The 17700-nt window shown below is 46.4% G+C and overlaps 1 protein-coding gene and 1 pseudogene across 1 annotated transcript; one reads left to right on the forward strand and one right to left on the reverse strand.

Moving 5' to 3' along the window:
• Window positions 1–973: 973 nt before the first annotated feature.
• Window positions 974–17628, reverse strand: SNRPD3 (small nuclear ribonucleoprotein D3 polypeptide). The gene is made up of 4 exons (XM_019710343.2): window positions 17451–17628; window positions 15942–16085; window positions 2830–3022; window positions 974–1192 (listed from the first exon to the last, which is right to left on the reverse strand). The coding sequence occupies exons 2-4, from the start codon at window positions 16065–16067 to the stop codon at window positions 1131–1133; spliced, it is 381 nt and encodes a 126-aa protein (XP_019565902.1). The 5' UTR covers window positions 16068–16085; window positions 17451–17628; the 3' UTR covers window positions 974–1130.
• On the forward strand, window positions 13104–13676 carry LOC109433825 (transmembrane protein 126A; annotated as a pseudogene).
• Window positions 17629–17700: the final 72 nt, after the last annotated feature.

Raw genomic sequence — 17700 nt, forward strand, 5'->3', positions numbered from 1 at the left:
ACAGGGGCTGCTGCTGGGGGGCTGGAGGGGATGGTCTTTGAAGCTTTACTTGACATGCCTGTGGCATCTGACTGACAACCCCTCCTCCAGCAAGGCTTGCTCCTTAGTAGTTCTTTGTTATAGGAATTATATAGGGTCTGTCACCTCTTGGTGATATGATTATTAAACAAAGCTTGTTAGAAAATCCCTACTTGATGCCAGGTTAATGGATGTGTTGGATTTTCTTCTTCCATTACTTGAACAATCTGTTCAATGAGTGATGTTCTAAGGGCGATAATTGATCCCTTTTCCTCGACAGTTTTCGCTGTAACTCATCCTATACTGAACGCCTGCGAGAGCTCTTTGTGGTATTTGATGTCTTTAGGCTGCTTTTCTGATTTTTGTGGTATTTTCTGGCCAGTTATTTGCTTTGCATATGCTGCCTTCTCTACCTTTTTGCTACATTAAAAACTGGCCGTGCCAATCAATGCCGAGATACTTTCATAAATGCACAAAAAAATCTGTTGTCACCCTTCCACCCCCTCGCCTCCCTGTTACTAAACTGCGTACGAAGCCAGTATAGGAGCCACAGATGTTGGCCACTAAGATTCTCTGAATTACCGTTTACTATTAGATTGCTTTTGCCAAATGTGGAACCACTGGGGCTTCCGGGTTCAGAGGTCAGAGCACCAGACATAGTCAAGGGCCAGGACCACTCATGTCATGTTGTTCAAACAGAGCTAATGAGCCACAAAGGTTACCTGAACAAAGTATGGTGTAGTGCCTATGTCACAAGATAAGTGACACACAGTCTGTGCGTTTGCAGAGTTTTTTTTAAGGGCTTAACCAGCCAACGACTGGGAACAGCAACTTAAACTCTTATCAATAACTGTTACTTTAAAGCATTGGCATTTTCCCAGGGTGTCAAAATTTAACCTGCTGCCAAAGCAAACAACACTAAATTCCAAAATGAACACATAATCAAAAAGAAAAATAAAACAAACCCATATTTATTTATTTTAACATTTCCCCTGATCTCAAGAGGAAGATGTCAAAAGAAAACCTAGAACATATATATAAGCACGCACCCCACCAAACCCAAATTACCTAAAAGGAAAAAATAAGGGCAAAGTTCTGTTCAACAGATAAATTTATCTTCGCTTCTGGAAGATGTTTCCACGTCCCATTCCACGTCCTCTTCCTCTTGCGGCCACTGAAAAGTGGGAAAGAGAAAGGACAAGGCCAGGTCAGTGTGGTGAGTACTCATGCCACAGCAGCTGGAGCTTGGGGACATCAAAGTGGGAAGGGGCCTGAAAGGCCACCTGACTCCACACCACGCCCACCCCATCATATTTCACAGGGGAAATCTGGGTGAGGGTTTTTATTATCTTAGAGCAATTCTGCATGTATGAAATGTTTTGTAATAGCAAAACAAAAAACAAGAAAAACAGAAACTCACAAAAAACTAAAACCATTCTCCATACAAAGAATATGACAAGATTGCTGTTCTCTGTGACCCAAGGGCTCTCAGAGGGGATGAGTGGCTTTGAAGGACAGGTGAAAATATTCTGATGACTAACTGGAGCCTCACCCCTCTCTCCTCTTTCAGAGCCTAGAGCTGCCCTGAAGAGGGAGGGAATTCACCTGAAAACCCAGCCACATGCTTATAGGACCAGAGCAAGGGGTTGGGAGAGGCACAGATGGCTCAGGCAGACGCCAGAGGGCCTGGGCAAACTCACTGCCAAGTGCCTTCTAGGGCACAGCCACTGGGTTTCACCTTTCACTAGAGAAAATGATGCAGTTACGTAGTGGCAATGAGGACAGCCCTTCCCTGAGAAAGCAAAGCGAGTAGCAATTCCAGCAAGGAAGCTGGCATTTCTGAAATCATTCCTGCTCTAGGACAAGAGGTCCAGAGCTCCTGGTTCTACCTCCCCGTAAATGCCTCTTCTCTAGGAAGGGCAACGAGAGTCTGATCAGTTTTTGGGGAAGGTATTTTAAAGGATTACTCTATTGCACCTCTAAACTCAAAAGCTACCACACATATCAAAAATATGTACAGCAGTTAAAGATACTGGTGGAGAATCCAGTGACTTTCCTGCACTGTACATTTTTAGCAATGTCAAGACAGAGTCTAACTACTGCACTTGCTTTCTTAGCTAATCAACATGACAGAAATTTCCACGGACCCAAATCTAAAACTTTTGATTGGGCTAAGCCAGAAGAAAGGCCAGACTAAGTCAGTGGGAAAAGGCTAGTCTCACTTTTAGAATATGCTAAAGGAAGGATTTATTTTCAACTAGAAGAAGCTTTGAAGACAGAAGTCCAGCCCCTTTAATAGGTAAAGATGGCTTAAAACTGCTAACTTGTGGTCTGAATGGATCCCCACCACCAGCTTTTCCCTGGTTTACACTGAGTGTCAACACACATGTGCAGGCTCTCTGGGCACTGCTGCCCTGTTGCTTCAGAAGTCAAGCTAATCCATATGGCAGTGCCCTGCTCAGCAAACTAGGCAAGATCAAGTTTCTCCCAGGCCCTTGGACATAATTTGTGGGAACAAAGGGCCTCTTAGAGATGACACTTATCTACTCATTAGCTTAAGGCAGGATTCCCCATCATTTTTCAATGGAGCCACTGTGGATTTTGCATAAGCCTTAAGAATGCAACCAGGTGAGGCAAGACAGAGGGCAGAGCAAGGCCCATAGCCCCTTGCAGGTAAGGACCCCAAGACTGCAGTGGGTGTGGAGATGGCTGAGGTCAGGTCCACACCCATTCCCAGGCAATAACAGGACCCTTTCTTAAAAGATACGCAACAGACTCGTATGTTAAAACCAATGCATGAGGAACACCTACCTTGGGCCTTCAGAATAGCAGCTTTTCCCCGACCAGCTCCTGAGCCTTGGTTTTTATTTTTCATGCTCTTTAACATGGGTGCATTTTTCAGCATGTCAGGCAAAATCAGAAAGCGGATCTTGCTTCCACGGATGTATACCTGCTCCAGCTGTGCGACTCGGCCGTCTCTGTATGTGACTGTGATGTTGGACATCTGGAAGGGAATCACCAGCTCGTCAGTAAGGGCCAGCAGAGAACAGGGGCACAATGGGGGGCCTTGGCTGGTGGGAGAGAAGTCCTGAAACAGAGACTAACACCATGAAATAAAGGAGCCAGGCAAAGCCAGGGGAACGCGAGTACCTATACATGTACCCGAGACTGTGCTAACATGTTACAGACGCGGTCCTCACAGCACCTCCAGGGTGGGTATGCGCTTTCCCATTTTTACAGATTAAAAAAACTAAGGCATTTCTCCAAAGTCAAGCAGCCAGAATGCAGGGACTCCAGATTCGATCCAGCTGGCCTGGCTCCAGAGCTCGAACTGCTATACTGCCTCCCGCCAGCATGTGAAGCGTGCTCAGTGGTGATAAACTGTAACTGAAAGAGCTTTGAACTGCCTGTCCAAACTCTGTCCTCTCCAGACTGCAAAGGCACCATGAAGGTCACAAGCACGTACCAGCGGTGGTTCCTATTCTCCCAGGGCATGCTCTACCACAGCCCCTCGGGCTTGGGTGAGCAGGACTGAGACGTTGAGGTGGCCGTGCCTGTGTGAGGGGCCCGGAACACGAGGGAGGTGTGAGGAGAGAGCTTGCAGAGAGACAGGACACTCAGGCAGGGACCTACAGGATACAAGGACCGGAGCAGAACTGGGATGAAGGACAGGGTCATCACTTCAGAGACGAAGGGGGTCACTCAAGTTCACGGACACAGGAAGAGTGGATAGGGTTAGGGCAGAACTTTGGAAAGATGCATGTGCCAGCATGGGTAAAGTGTGGGACAGAGAGGCAGGGAGCCGAGAGGGGAGCCCAGCTGGGAGACTGGCTTAGCAGGGGAAGGTGACGCAAACCTGCCAGGGCCAATCTCAACAGGTAGTACGTTTATCAGAAACAGTAGCTTATTTTATGAGTCTTCTGGAGGGAAGATGATTACAATTTATTCAGAATGGGTTAAGCCTACAGTGCAGACAGGTTTGCTGTTTCCCTGATTTCACTGGTCTGTTGTCATCTTACACTCACCTGCTCTTTTCTTCAAGTGCTAACTGACCACCCGCCTCTGCTTGGACATCCAGAGTACAAGACGACTAACAATACTCTGGGGCTGCCTCAGCTATATCTTGAGTTGGAATAGTTTCTGGAGCTTCAACCCACTACCCCTGCTCTTCGCTCAGGGGTGGCAAGGCTCGAGTTTTCCATAAATCTGCTCCAGGCCCCGCACTCCCAGTTTCTTAGCAAATTTCCAGTTTCTAAGTCCTTGACACCCTGCTCTTGCCTTGAAGACCATCATAACCTCTGGTGCTACAAATGAACACCAGCTACAGTTATGCTACCCGAGAGAGAAACGTGGGTCTGGCCGGGTCTCACAATACCAGATACCCCTGGAACAGGCCTGCGAACCTGTATTTGAGGCCTGGCCCTGCCATTTGTCAGGGGTGTAACCCTGGCTAAGTTTCCTGGCTCCCCTGAGCCTCAGTTCCCTCACCTACAAAGTAAGGAAAAATACAACTTAATAAAGCCAACTTGGCTGAACACTTACTACTGCTCCAGGCAGTATCACACAGCAACTAATTTTATGTCACACAATCCTACGAGATAAATACTATCACCATCCCCACTGGAGATAAAGCAGCACAGCCCATTAGAGGCAGATTTGTTCCCAGAGACCAATACCCACTCTGTTCTTCGGCTCAAGGTCACGGTGCCCCTGTGTAGCCTGGAGAACCCTAGCCTATCTGACTAAACCCACACACAGACCACCCCGTACTTCCTAGAATTACTAAGAAGCAAATTAAACAATACAAGTATGTTGGAATGCTGTCCTATTACCTACCACATCACAGAATCTCAGTAAATGGTGAAGCAAAATGACAGTTAAAATGTCTATTTTGGGGGCTGTGCTGCTGCGAAGTCCCTTCTCCTTCAGCACATGCTGGTACATGTCATTCCTCCCTCTGCCACAATCTCCCCAACCCACTCTGAGAATCCCTGACAGAGGTTGTTATGTAAGATCAACAAGACATAAACCACGTGTTTTCACAATGGCACAGAGTCCAGTATTATTTGACTTACACTCCAACCCTAAGAACCATGTCCACTGTTACTCTCGTGTTCGTCCTGCTGCACGAGCTGAGAAATGACTGCTGTGTAGAAGCCCCACAGCCTCGCTGCCCACCCACTCACACAGCTGGTTAATAACTCTGAGCTGTTCCCATCGTTAGCCCAGGCAGTAACTTGAGGGAACGAGGTTTTAATCAAGGTCAGGCAGGAACACCCAATTTACTCAACTTTCCCAAATAACCACAATAAAACACAGATGGCACAAGCCAGGGCCCAACTTAAATGACATCTTATGGTTCTCCAGTCTGAATATTAAATGGAAAATTCCCGAAATAAACAAAGTTTTAAGTTGCACGCCATTCTGAGTAGCGTGATGAAATCCCCTGACGTCTCACTGTCCCACCTGGGACATGAACCATCCCATCCAAACCCACCACTACTTCTCACCTGGTAGTCACTTAGTAGCCATCTCGGTTACCAAATCAACTGTCGCAGTGTTCAAGTAACCCTTGTTTTACTTAATAATTGCCATTCACATAATTATAGTGCTTGTTATAATTGTTCTTTTATTATTAGTTACTGTTGCTAATCTGTTACTGTGCCTAACTTATAAACTAACCTTTATCACAGGTATGTATAGGATAAAACATAGTATACATCGGGTTTGGTCCTATCCTTGGTTTCAAACACCGGCTGGGGGGGGGGTCTTGGAACATCCCCCCTTGGATAAGACGGGACTACTACAGTCACATTGTGGGGTTTCCTCCTACCTGGGGCCAAGGCAGAGATCTGTAAAGCAATGTCAGGGGGCCTCAGGATCGTCAAACACAGCCTCCCGTTGTGGGGTGCACAGCAAGCGCCTGCCCTACCATTGACAGTACAGCCTCCTTCTGTTCCTCTGATCCCTTTTACTCATTTCCCTGCCTGAAAGCTGACAGTCACAGCTGAGGGTCTGAAACATCCAGAGGCAACAGGATATCACAGGTTTCCTCTATGCCTCATCTGTAGGGACTATGGTTTAAGAGCACAGACTTGGGAGTCAGGAACCTGGGTTTAGATCTGCTCCTTCCACGTCTGGTCACCCTGGGCACCTGGAAGCATGTTGGTCTCAGAGAGGTCCTGCGATGACTGAAGGATCTATTGTATGTAAAATGCCTAGCACAGTGCCTGGCACAGAATCAACATGCAAAAAATGGAAACTTTTGATACTGTTAAGCACACAGCCTTTCGGAGACAGGTCTTAGTTTGACAAGTTAAACTAAGATTTAAAATACTTAACAGTGCCCAGATCTTGGTTTCTAAATTCTATTCCCAACCTAAAAGAAATCAAGGCTTCTTGAAGAAGTGGCTGATTCCAGAACTGGGCTAGGGAAGGAAAAGATGGGCCTGTCACAAACATCTTGAGCCAGACGGTAAGGATGTGCTCCCAAAATATGACCAGAGCATACTGAAAGGACACAGGAGTCAGCTTGAGGGGTATCCTACTGACCAAATCAGAATTCATTTGAACATCAAAATAATGATAGTCACAGGTTATAACACATTTAATAAAACAGAAACCCACAGCCCATATGGATAATGAATGAATAAATGGGGAATAAAGGAAAGCTCTTCCATACAGTAAACCTAAACCTCCCGACAAAATTCTCATTAGTTACAAAAGGCAAAAGAACATACAGTGAAAAGACCACACAATACCTGAACCAAATGATCAAGATTAACATCACCAATAAGGGGCAAACAGGCATTCTGGGCGTCTGGGTGTGACACCCTGAGGAGACAAAATCTCTTACACAGTACGGCTTCACGAGGAAACACTAGAGAAACCCCAATCAAGGGACATTCTAAAAAAATAACTGGCCTCTATTTTTCAAAAACATCAACGATGTGATTTATGGTCAAGATGGCGGAGTAGGTAAACACTGTGCTTACCTCCTCTCACAACCACATCAAAATGACAACTAAACTACAAACAACCATCACTGAGAATCGTCTGAAGTCACCTTGAGACTGGTGGGAGGGGCAGAGATATGGAACGTGCTGGTCCCACTCCTGTGTGTGACCATTAAAAATCAGGAGGGGGTCCAGCCCGGTGGCTCTGGCGGTTGGAGCTCCGTGCTCCTAACTCCAAAGGCTGCCGGTTCGATTCCCACATGGGCCAGTGGGCTCTCAACCAGAAGGTTGCCAGTTTAACTCCTCGAGTCTCGCAATGGATGGTGGGCTCTGCCCCCTGCAACTAAGATTGAACACGGCACCTTGAGCTGAGCTGCCTCCCGGATGGCTCACTTGGTTGGAGCACGTCCTCTCAACCACAAGGTTGCCAGTTCAACTCCCGCAAGGGGTGGTGGGCTGTGCCCCCTGCAACTAAGATTGAACACGGCACTTTGAGCTGAGCTGCCGCTGAGCTCACGGATGGCTCAGTTGGTTGGAGCGCGTCCTCTCAACCACAAGGTTGCCGGTTTGACTCCCACAAGGGATGGTGGGCTGCACCCCCTGCAACTAGAAAACTGCAACTGGACCTGAAGCTGAGCTGCGCCCTCCACAACTATGACTGAAAGGACAACAACTTGAAGCTGAACGGCACCCTCCACAACTAAGATTGAAAGGACAACAACTTGACTTGGAAAAAAGTCCTGGAAGTACACACTGTTTCCCTTCCCCAATAAAATCTTAAAAAAAAAAAAAAAAAAAAAAAAATCAGGAGGGATACCTAGGCTGTGGAGGGGACGCTCCCCAGGCCAAGGTTCCAGTGCCAGGGAGAGAAGTCTCCATAACTTCTGGCTGTGAAAACCAGAGATTGTGGCTGAGTGAGATGAGGGCAGTTGCAGTCCTAGGCACTCCTTTTAAAGGACTTGCGCATGGCTTTACTGGCTGATGGACTCACTTGCTCTGAGTTCCAGAGCTGGGGCAGCAGCTCTAAAGGTGCCAAGGACATACGGGGGAGAACTGAGTTGTCTGGATTCAGGGTGAGGGCTGGAGGGGCAGCTTTCTCCCAGACAGAGGAGCTAGAGGAAGCCACTGTTTCTTTGTTGAGTCCGCCAGGCTCCCAACATCAGAGGCAGGCAGCCACTATATTCGAGTCTCCATCAATCTGGCTAATACCATTTGTTGACCCTGCCCTGGTGATCGAGACCTCCACCCAACCCAACTTTCAGGCACACCCAAGTCACTTGCAGTGGCTTTTCCATACAAACTGCCTGTCTTGGCTCATGCTGCAGACTCTCCTAAAATCTCTCAAAGGTTCACAAAATCAAAACAAACAGCATCTGGCTTCAGCATGTCCTGTACCGCTTGAACAGACGTAAGCCCAGTACTGGCGACAACCAGCTGCGGTTCGTGGCTTGGCCTCGCTGTTCGTGGCTTGGCCTCTTGAGGCACCTCCAAGGCCAGCATGGGTGGGGCCATCTGTAAACTACATTGTGGCTCATGCCAGGTGGCCCCAGGCAAGGCACAGGCAAGGCTGAACTTGGACTGTGGTGGGGCCTGTCCTAGGAGACCCCAGGGGTGGCACACCCAGTGGACAGCTTCAGACAGAGCATCACCCGACTACCTCCAAGGACCACACACCCAAAGGACAGACTAGGCAGGCACCAGAGCCCTGCTAAAGGGAACCCTACTCTGTAGGGTCAGCCCCTGTGCAACAGCTCCTTCACTGTAGTCACAGCCAGTCCTCACAACCAATCAGTCCAAGAGTAAATACACTCACTGATGTGCAGAAAGCAACCAAAGCTCAACTACAACAGGAGAGCACACACAACCCACACAAGGGACATACCTAGAGTACCCAGCTCTGGTGACCAAGAAGACTGTGCCACTGAGCCCCACAGCATGCCTACTATATAAGGCCATTCTAAGACTGGGTGACAGAGCACCTCTACCTAGAAACAAACACAGGAGGCAGCCAAAATGGGGAGACAAAGGAACATATCCCAAATAAAAAAATAAAACAAAGCTCCAGAAAAAGAACTAAACAAAATGGAGACAAGTAATCGACCAGACACAGAGTTCCAAGCACTCATTATAAGGGTGCTCAGTGATCTCAGGGAGAACGTCAACAAAGAGATAGGAAACATAAAAATTGAGAGAGAAAATATAAAAAAGAACTAAAGAAATAAAGAATACAGTAACTGAAACGAAGACTACTTTAGAGGAGGGGTGTCCAAACTGCGGCCCGCGGGCCAGGGGCCCATGATCCATTGTTAATTGGAACGCAGCAAATTCCAAAAATATATTTACTTTACTTAAATAAACCAGGTGTGGCCAGCCTGGTGGCTCAGGTGGTTAGAGCTCCATGCTCCTAACTCCAAAGGCTGTCGGTTCGATTCCCACATGGGCCAGTGGGCTCTCAACACAAGGTTGCCGGTTCAACTCCTCGAGTTCCGCAAGGGCCTACAACTAAGATTGAACACGGCACCTTGAGCTGAGCTGCCACTGAGCTCCCAGATGGCTCAGTTGGTTGGAGCGCATCCTCTCAACCACAAGGTTGCCAGTTCGATTCCTCGACTCCCGCAAGGGATGGTGGGCTGCTCCCCCTTCAACTAACAAGAGCAACTGGACCTGGAGCTGAGCTGCACCCTCCACAACTAAGATTGAAAGGACAACAACTTGACTTGGAAAAAAGGCCTGGAAGTATACACTGTTCCCCAATAAAGTCCTGTTCCCCTTCCCCAATAAAATCTTTAAAAAAAAAAAAAAAAAAAGAAAGAAACCAGGTGAGGCAATACGTACTTCACCTCGAGTGAGTGGCCCGGCTGTTTGTGTATTTTACCACATATGGCCCTTGGTGAAAAACGTTGAAAAAAGTTAGAACACCCCTGCTTTAGAGGAAATCAACAGTAGATTAGATGAAGCAGATCGAATTGGCAACTTAGAAGATAAGGTAGCAGAGAACACCCAATCAGAATAGCACAATGAAAAAGAATTTTTTAAAAATGAGGATAGTGTAAGGGGCTTCTGTAACAACATCAAGCACACTAACTTGCATCATAGAGGTACCAGAAGGAGGAGAGAGAAAGCAAGGAATTGGAAACTTATTTCAAGAAATAATGATGGAAAACTTCCTTAACCTGACAAAGGAAATAAATATACCCGTCCAGGAAGCACAGATTCCCAAACAAGATGAACCCAAAAAGGCCCACACCAAGACACATCATAATAAAAATGCTAAAGGTTAAAGACAAAGAAAGACTCTTAAAAGCAGCAAGAGAAAAGCAGTTAGTTACCTACAAAAAAGCTTCCATAAAATTGTCAGCTGCTTTCTCAACAGAAACTTTGCAGGCCAGATGGGATTAGCACGAAATATTCAAAGTGATAAAAAGCAAGGACTAGGCCAGCCAGTTGGCTCAGGTGGTTGGAGCACCGTGCTCCTAATGCCGAGGTTGCCAGTTTAATTCCCACATGGGCCAGGGAGCTGCACCCTCTACAGCTAAGATTGTGAACAACAGCTCTTCCTGGAGCTGAAAGGTTGGTGTGAGCTGGTTGGTGTGAGCTGCCGTGGGCTGCTGTGTGCTGCCAGGAGTGGCCAGTGTCCAGCGTGAATGGCCAGCAGCGTGTGAGCTGCCGTGGGCTGCTGTGTGCTACCATGTGCTGCCAGGAGCGGCCGGTGGCCAGCGTGAGTGGCCAGCAGCCAGCATGAGCTGCTGTGTGCAGCTGTGGGCTACCGTGTGCTGTCACGAGTGGCCGGCAGTCAGTTAGTGGCCGGCAGCCATTGTGAGCGGCTGGCAGCTGGCAAGAGCTGCTGTGAGTGGCCGACCGACGACCAGTGACCGACCGCCTCAGCCGCCGGTAGGAGCGCAAGGCTCATAACACCAGCATGGGCCAGGGAGCTGTGTCCTACACAACTAGACTGAGAAACAATGGCTTTAACTGGAGTGCGGGGGGGAGGCGGGAGAAGGGGGAGAGGAAGCAAGGACCTACAACCAAGATTACTTTATCCAGCAAAGCTATCACTTAGAATCTAAGGACAGTACATATAGTTTCCCATACAAGAAAAAGCAAAAGCAGTTCACTGCCACCAAACCATTATTACAAGGAATCTTACAGGGATTTATTTAAGATGGAAAAAAAAAGCATAAACAATATGAATAATAAAATGGCAATAACTACATATCTATCAATAATTACTTTCAATGTAAATCGATTAAATGCTCCAATCAAAAGATAGGGTGGCTGAATGGATAAGAAAACAAGACTCTTACACATGCTGCCGACAAGAGACTCACTTTAGATCAAAAGACACACACAGACTGAACATAAAGGAATGGAAAAAGATATCATCAAAACGAAAACACACAAACAAAAAAAAGCTGGGTGGCAATACTTATACCAGACAAAATAGGCTTTAAAACAAACTTATACCAGACAAAATAAACTTTAAAACTAAAGTTATAACAAGAGACAAAAAAGGACCCAGTAATCCCTCTTCTGGGTATTTATCCAAAGAAACTCAAAATGCTACTTCGAGGGGACGTATGTAAACAATGCACCATTGTTTACAATGGCCAAGATGTGGAGGCAGCCTGGGTGTTTGTCTATGGATGAATGGATAAAGAGGTGGTACATACGTACAATGGACTATTACTTGGCCATGGAAGGGAACGGGTTCTTGCCATCTGCAGTGGCACGGATGGACCTGGAGGGTATTGTGCCGAGTGGACTTATGTCACACAGAAAAAGACAGATGCTATGTAATTTCACTTATATGAGAAATCTAAAGAACAAAACAAACAAACAAAATAAACTTATAGGGAACATTTTGATGGCTGCCAGATGGGAGAGCAGTTGGGGGGCCATGTGAAAAAGTGTAGGGGATTAAAAAGTACAAATTAAGGGGGGTCCGGTTAGCTCAACTGGTTAGAGCATGGTGCCGATGACACTAGGGGTGCCAGTTCGATCCTCACCTGGGCCACTGTAAGCTGCACCCTCCCTGGGAAAAAACAACAACTACAAATTGTTACACCATAGTCATGGGAATGTAGGGTACAGCATAAGGAATATAGTCAGTAATATTGTAATAACTATGTATGGTGTCAGATGGGTACTGGGTTTATCAGAATGATAGATGGGAGGGGAATGGGGGCAGGTGAAAAATGTGAAGGGATTAAAAAGTACAAATTGGTAGTTACAAAATAGTCATGGAGATGTAAAGCATGGGGAATATAGTCAATAATATGGTAGTAACTATGAATAGTACCAGGTGGGTCCTAGACAAGTCAAGAGGATCACTTCTTAAATTAATGTCTAACCACTATGCTGTACACCTGAAATTAATATAAAATAATACTGAATGTCAACTGTCATTGAAAAATTTAAAAAGGGGGGGAAGGTGAAGGGGAATAAGAGGTTCAAATTTCCAGGTATAAAACAAGTAAGTCATGGGGGTGTATGTACAGCGTAGGGAATATAGTCAATAATATTGTGATAGCCTGGTACAGTGTCAGATGGTTGCTGGACTTATCATGGTGATCACATCTTTAGGTGTATAAATGTTGTACACCTGAAACTAATATACTATTGTATGTTATATTTTAATAAAAATTTTAAATAAAAACTCAAAAACCAAAACAAAAAACATCAATGATATGAAAAGCAAAAGTGGAGGAACCAACCAAAACCAAAGAAGCGTAAAGTGAGCTGACAACTCAGTGAAGTAAGTGACACAGAGATGGAAACACTGTCATAAAGGACATTACTGGGACACTTGCAGTCCAGGAATATGGACTGCAGGCTAAAGTACTGATTCGATGTTGAAGTTCCTGAATGATGGTGCTATGGACACAATAAGAGAATACATTTGTTATTAAGAAATATACACAAAAGTATTATTCAATGAAGGAGTATGATGAATGCAATCCACTCTCAAATAGTTCAGAAAAAATATAGTTTAAAAATTAGTTTGCTCGGACTGAGTCACGTGTCAGTCAAAGATGGCGGTGCCCCGGCAGGTTGTGTCAAGTGTGGCAGTGAGCCTGAGAGGCCGAGGAAGACCAGAGGAAGCACCAACTGCTGGGCGGAGAGCACGAAGCTCAAGACTGAAAATTGTGAACCAGATGATACTGTCAAGGAAAACCGAATTTTTGTTATCATAACCAGAAAAATTAACCAGTTTCCAGAAATGAAAAGGGATTTACTTGAACATGGGTCAACATATATTGGACTTAATGCTACTCTCTGTGGTTTAATAGCTCATCTTAAATATGACACAAGCTCACATAGCTGCGGGTTTACCAATGGCAGGGATCCTATTTTTGACAGCAAACATACGAGTATCTTACAAAGGTTTTGCATCACTGAATAAAGGTGATTTGAATCGTGAAACCTATACCATAACACGAGGTGGATTAGTTGGTCTTGTTTTTGGTGGTCTGTACAGTTTTCTTGGCTATACCTGTGAATGGTGGCCTAGCAGCAAGGTATGCCTCAGCCCTGCTACCAGAGAAAGGAAACATCTTAACCAGTAAGATCAGAACTAAGCCTGTCTTTAGAAAGATATTTCCCATTTTGCTCCAGACTGGGTTTGCAGCATACCTTGGTTGACAATATAAACTACTTATAAAGGTTCTTCAGTTCTCTGAATCTGGCACAGGAATTCAGTGATAGTTCCAACAGTCCAGTCAGTGATTGGGGGGTCATGCCAAAGCCCCCAGGAGCCAGGCCCCCACCATCTGACAAGCATCTGGCACATTTAGTCAATGTGCCAAGTTTAGGTCGATCCAGTGAAGCCTCGCATCTTGGCATGGGCAGTGTTATGGCCTGAACTGTGCCCCACTCTCAAGTTCTTATGTTGCAGTCTTAACACCCCCAGTACCTCAGAACGTGACTATTTAGAGACTGGATCTTTAGAGGTAACTGGGCCCTAATCCAATTACTTGTCTCCTTCCTTATAAGAGATTTGGAGACAGGCACACAGAGTGAAGACCATGTAAAGACACAGGAAGAAGCCAGCCACCCGTAAGTCTTCCTTCATGGACCTCAGAAGAACCTCTGTGACACCTTGATCTCCGCCTTCCAGCCTCCAGAACCCTGAAAGAACAATTTTCTGTTGTTTAAGCCACCAAGCGTGGAACTTTGTTATGGCCGCCCCAGCAGATTAACACAGGCAGGAGGCCCGCCCCCACCATTTCACAAGCATCTGCTTATTTATTATGCACTACGGTACTGAGGCTAAGGTACTAGTTTCATCCCTAATTTAGAAGGAGGGAACAGAGAGGGTGAGGGCAGTCCAAAGTTTGCTCCAAGTCACACCAAGTAGCAAGCTACAACCTGATTCCAGATCCGTCTATCACCAGGGTCTGTGTGCTTTATCCCACACTGGCTGCATCTGAAAGACCACTAAGGCCATCCGGTGAGACACTCTCACATTATAGACGGGCGGTCTGAGGACCTGAAGCTCAGTAAGTTGTCCAAATAGTGGAATAAACACATCAGGACTCCCTACCTCTAGCCTTGCATTCTACTCACCAAACTAAAGTACCTTAAAATGGACAAGGATGCCTTAAGCCCGAAGACTAGATCTATGACAGTGGCACCCCACAACAGCAAAGGAAGCCAGGAGCCACAGGACCTTTAGAGAGCCCACACCACCCATCTCTGTGGCATCACCACCATGGGAGAGAAATCGGCAGCCACCAGATGCCAATCTCCCTGAATGCCAGGGTACTGCCCCAGCTGGTCAACCTGGCAGGAAGATGATGCTGAAAGCTACAGAGATACCACAAATAAATGAATGACCCTAGGAAGCAAGGAATAGTTAGGACACCTGATCCACAGTGTGCCCTTGGGTTAAGTCACTTTATCTCTTTGACCTCCAGTTTTCTCACCTGAGCTAGGTGTTGCACACACATCATTCATCTGATCTTTAGAATAGCCCTGGGGTGTAGGTGTTATCTCTGCGGCAGTCTTTGTGGCTCTGCTGAGATTTCCCTTCAAGGGACAACAGGCTGAGAGGAATGCAAGGAGCTGACAACCTCCAGCTGCCACCTTTGGTATCCACTACAGCATACATACACCCTGAGGCCACTCTCTCTGCAGGCTGCCAACCAATGACTGGCCACAGCAGGGTTACTAAAGCCAGGCCATTTCTGCCCCATGCTACACTCCTCAGTTTTGGCATCTACATCACAGAGGACCCAAAGTAACACTATTCCCATTTTACAGATGAGGAAACTGAGGTGATTAACATGGCTATGGTCATATAGTTAGGATTCAAACCAACATGATTCCAAAGCCCCAGCTCTTAACTGATGGTTTAAAGAACAAAGGAGAAAGTGTGCGGATACATTTTGTAATGTTATACAGATTCTTGTGATTATTAAAAGCAAAGTAGTGCCACGGGAAGAACACCATATCAGGAAGCTGCTCCAACATTTATTAGCAGGGAGACATTCACTAGATGAGTCCTTTAACCTTATTATCCCTATTTTATGGATGACATCACTCCCACCAAACCCACTTACCTCAAGAGGTAGTTGCTATAATCAAATGAAACTCTTCCCCTCAAGAAAATTGGCAAAAAAACACATTATGTGAGTGGAAGATTTTGCTAACTGCAAAGCATTATGCAAATATGTGGGGGCAAATGGATAATGGTCTGAATCTGAAGGATTCCAACAAAGGGAGCAGTGCCACTTCTCTTAAACAGTCCCCCAAATATGGGACAAAGGACAAAGTTAAATATTCCGAACTTCTGAATGGCTCTTATTCATGCCCATATCCCCACACCTATACCAGTCTCTGGCACACATTAGGCACTCAGTAAGGAACTATTCAATGAGAACTTCAAACAGACCTCCAGCCACCATCTTTCTGTCCCGCAAGACAGAGACACAAGCTTTCTCCAGTCTCAAGTACAAAGCAGGATACCTGGCAGTTCATGTTGTCTTCCGCCTCAATGAGCTTCCCACGGTACACCTCACCAGTGTTTGTCTCACACGTCACAATGTGACCCTCCGCCTCATGCAGAACTTTAATCGGCACACCAATAGACATCTTGGTAGGAGGAGAGTTCTACAGTGGGAGAGACAACAGTTAGTTCATCTTTCAGGGCCTGCGAGGGCATGTGGCACATAGCATGCCTCCCTTAAGGCTTGACACTCCATAAAACTTAGCAAAGATGTTTAAGCTGCATTTTCTACAAAAAAAGCTTAACACCTAGCTTGAGGTATCTATCTGAAAAAATACATGCAAGATGTGGGGTGGGGAGGAATGGAAGCCTGGGTAGAGGGAAATCTAATGGGAATGAAAAGTACCTTCCATTTCCCTCCCTACTATATGTCCCTTTATCTTCACCAAATAACCATCAATCAATTCTGTGTGTTTGGGGGCAAGGGGGTTGGCATGCATTACCTTACAATGTATTTGTCAACCCAGAGCTGTAGGTGACACCATTTTGAGAACCCATGACATAAACCCGAGCTGTCCAATACAGCAATCACTGTCCACACGTAGCCATTTAAACTTAATTAAAATGAAATAAAATTAAAAACTCAGTCTCTCAGTCATATTAGCAACATTTCAAGTGCTCGATGGCCACATGTGGCTAGCGTTGGGCATACATATATACAGTATTACTAAGCACTGCTGATATAGACCAAAGGATCCAGGCAAATCTGGAAGAGGTTGTGTATTTAATTTAACCCATTCTATGCCCTTTGACCCTCCACTTCACCATCAAGGCTAAAGAGAAAATATCAGTGTTCACAAAGTGACAAGGTGCTAGAAGCAGGAAATGCTTTTATTGGAAGAGAAACAATCAGGGCAAGCGCCTGGCTTGACCTAATTAAAAGAGACAAGTGAAGGGTTTTTTAACTCCAAAATGAACAACGACTAAAGGCTGGAATGCACCATGTGTGTTCAAGAAAGGAAAAGGAACACGAGGTTGGGAAAAACAGGCTGGCTCCCTTGGAGAGGAGCCTCAGGAGTGTGGATTTTAGGCTGAAAACAGCAAGGAACCACTGCAAGATCATATGTAAGGAATAATCCAACAAAAAGGTAGCAGCACTTATAAAATGGATCAAACACAGTTAAGAAGCAGGGGAACGTGATAAAACTTCTGTAACTGTGGAAAGCACGGGGCACCAGCGCCTGAACGGGGGCTGGAGGCAATCAGCCAGAAATGATTTCAGACTATTGCCTGCACACTTCGAAAGACAGACCTGGAGAGGTATAGGAAGTGAAGAGCATGTAGTTTGGGGAAAAGCTAATAAACTCACTTCCAGGCGCTAGTGAGGCGACGCTGATGTTTGGGCGGCCCAGGCTTCCCGCTCTTCTCCCTCCCCGCGCCACGCAGAGCTCCATGGCTGTGCGTCCTCCAGCCCCCGGCCCCTCACGGGAGCCTCGGCCTACCCTCGCCTGCCCCTGGCCTTTCCTTACCGGTTCCGGTCTCCTCTTCCTTTCCCGCGCAGCTGCGGTGTCTCAGGCGACTCCGACGGCGTGAGGCGAGCGAATGGCGGATTCCGCTCTCCCAGAATACCGTGCGTTCCCAAAATGCCGCGCGCAGAACCCGACCCCTTCCTTTTCCTAGTGGTGAGAGCGATCTCGCCTCCGCCTCCTCCTCACCCCGCCGGCTAGGAAACGTGGGCTCTGGTACGATCGTTCCGGCCCCAGAAGAGAGGGCTGATGA

The sequence above is a fragment of the Rhinolophus sinicus genome, linkage group LG16, assembly GCF_036562045.2.
Source record: "Rhinolophus sinicus isolate RSC01 linkage group LG16, ASM3656204v1, whole genome shotgun sequence".
Taxonomy (NCBI): domain Eukaryota; kingdom Metazoa; phylum Chordata; class Mammalia; order Chiroptera; family Rhinolophidae; genus Rhinolophus; species Rhinolophus sinicus.

Coding starts and splice junctions, on each gene's coding strand:
- SNRPD3 (XM_019710343.2), bottom strand. CDS start 16,067: ATGTCTATTGGTGTGCCGATTAAAGTTCTGCATGAGGCGGAGGGTCAC. Junction 3,023..15,941: donor AAGACAACATGAACTGCCAG/GTATCCTGCTTT, acceptor ATTCCCTTCCAG/ATGTCCAACATCACAGTCAC. Junction 1,193..2,829: donor TGCTATTCTGAAGGCCCAAG/GTAGGTGTTCCT, acceptor CCCACTTTTCAG/TGGCCGCAAGAGGAAGAGGA.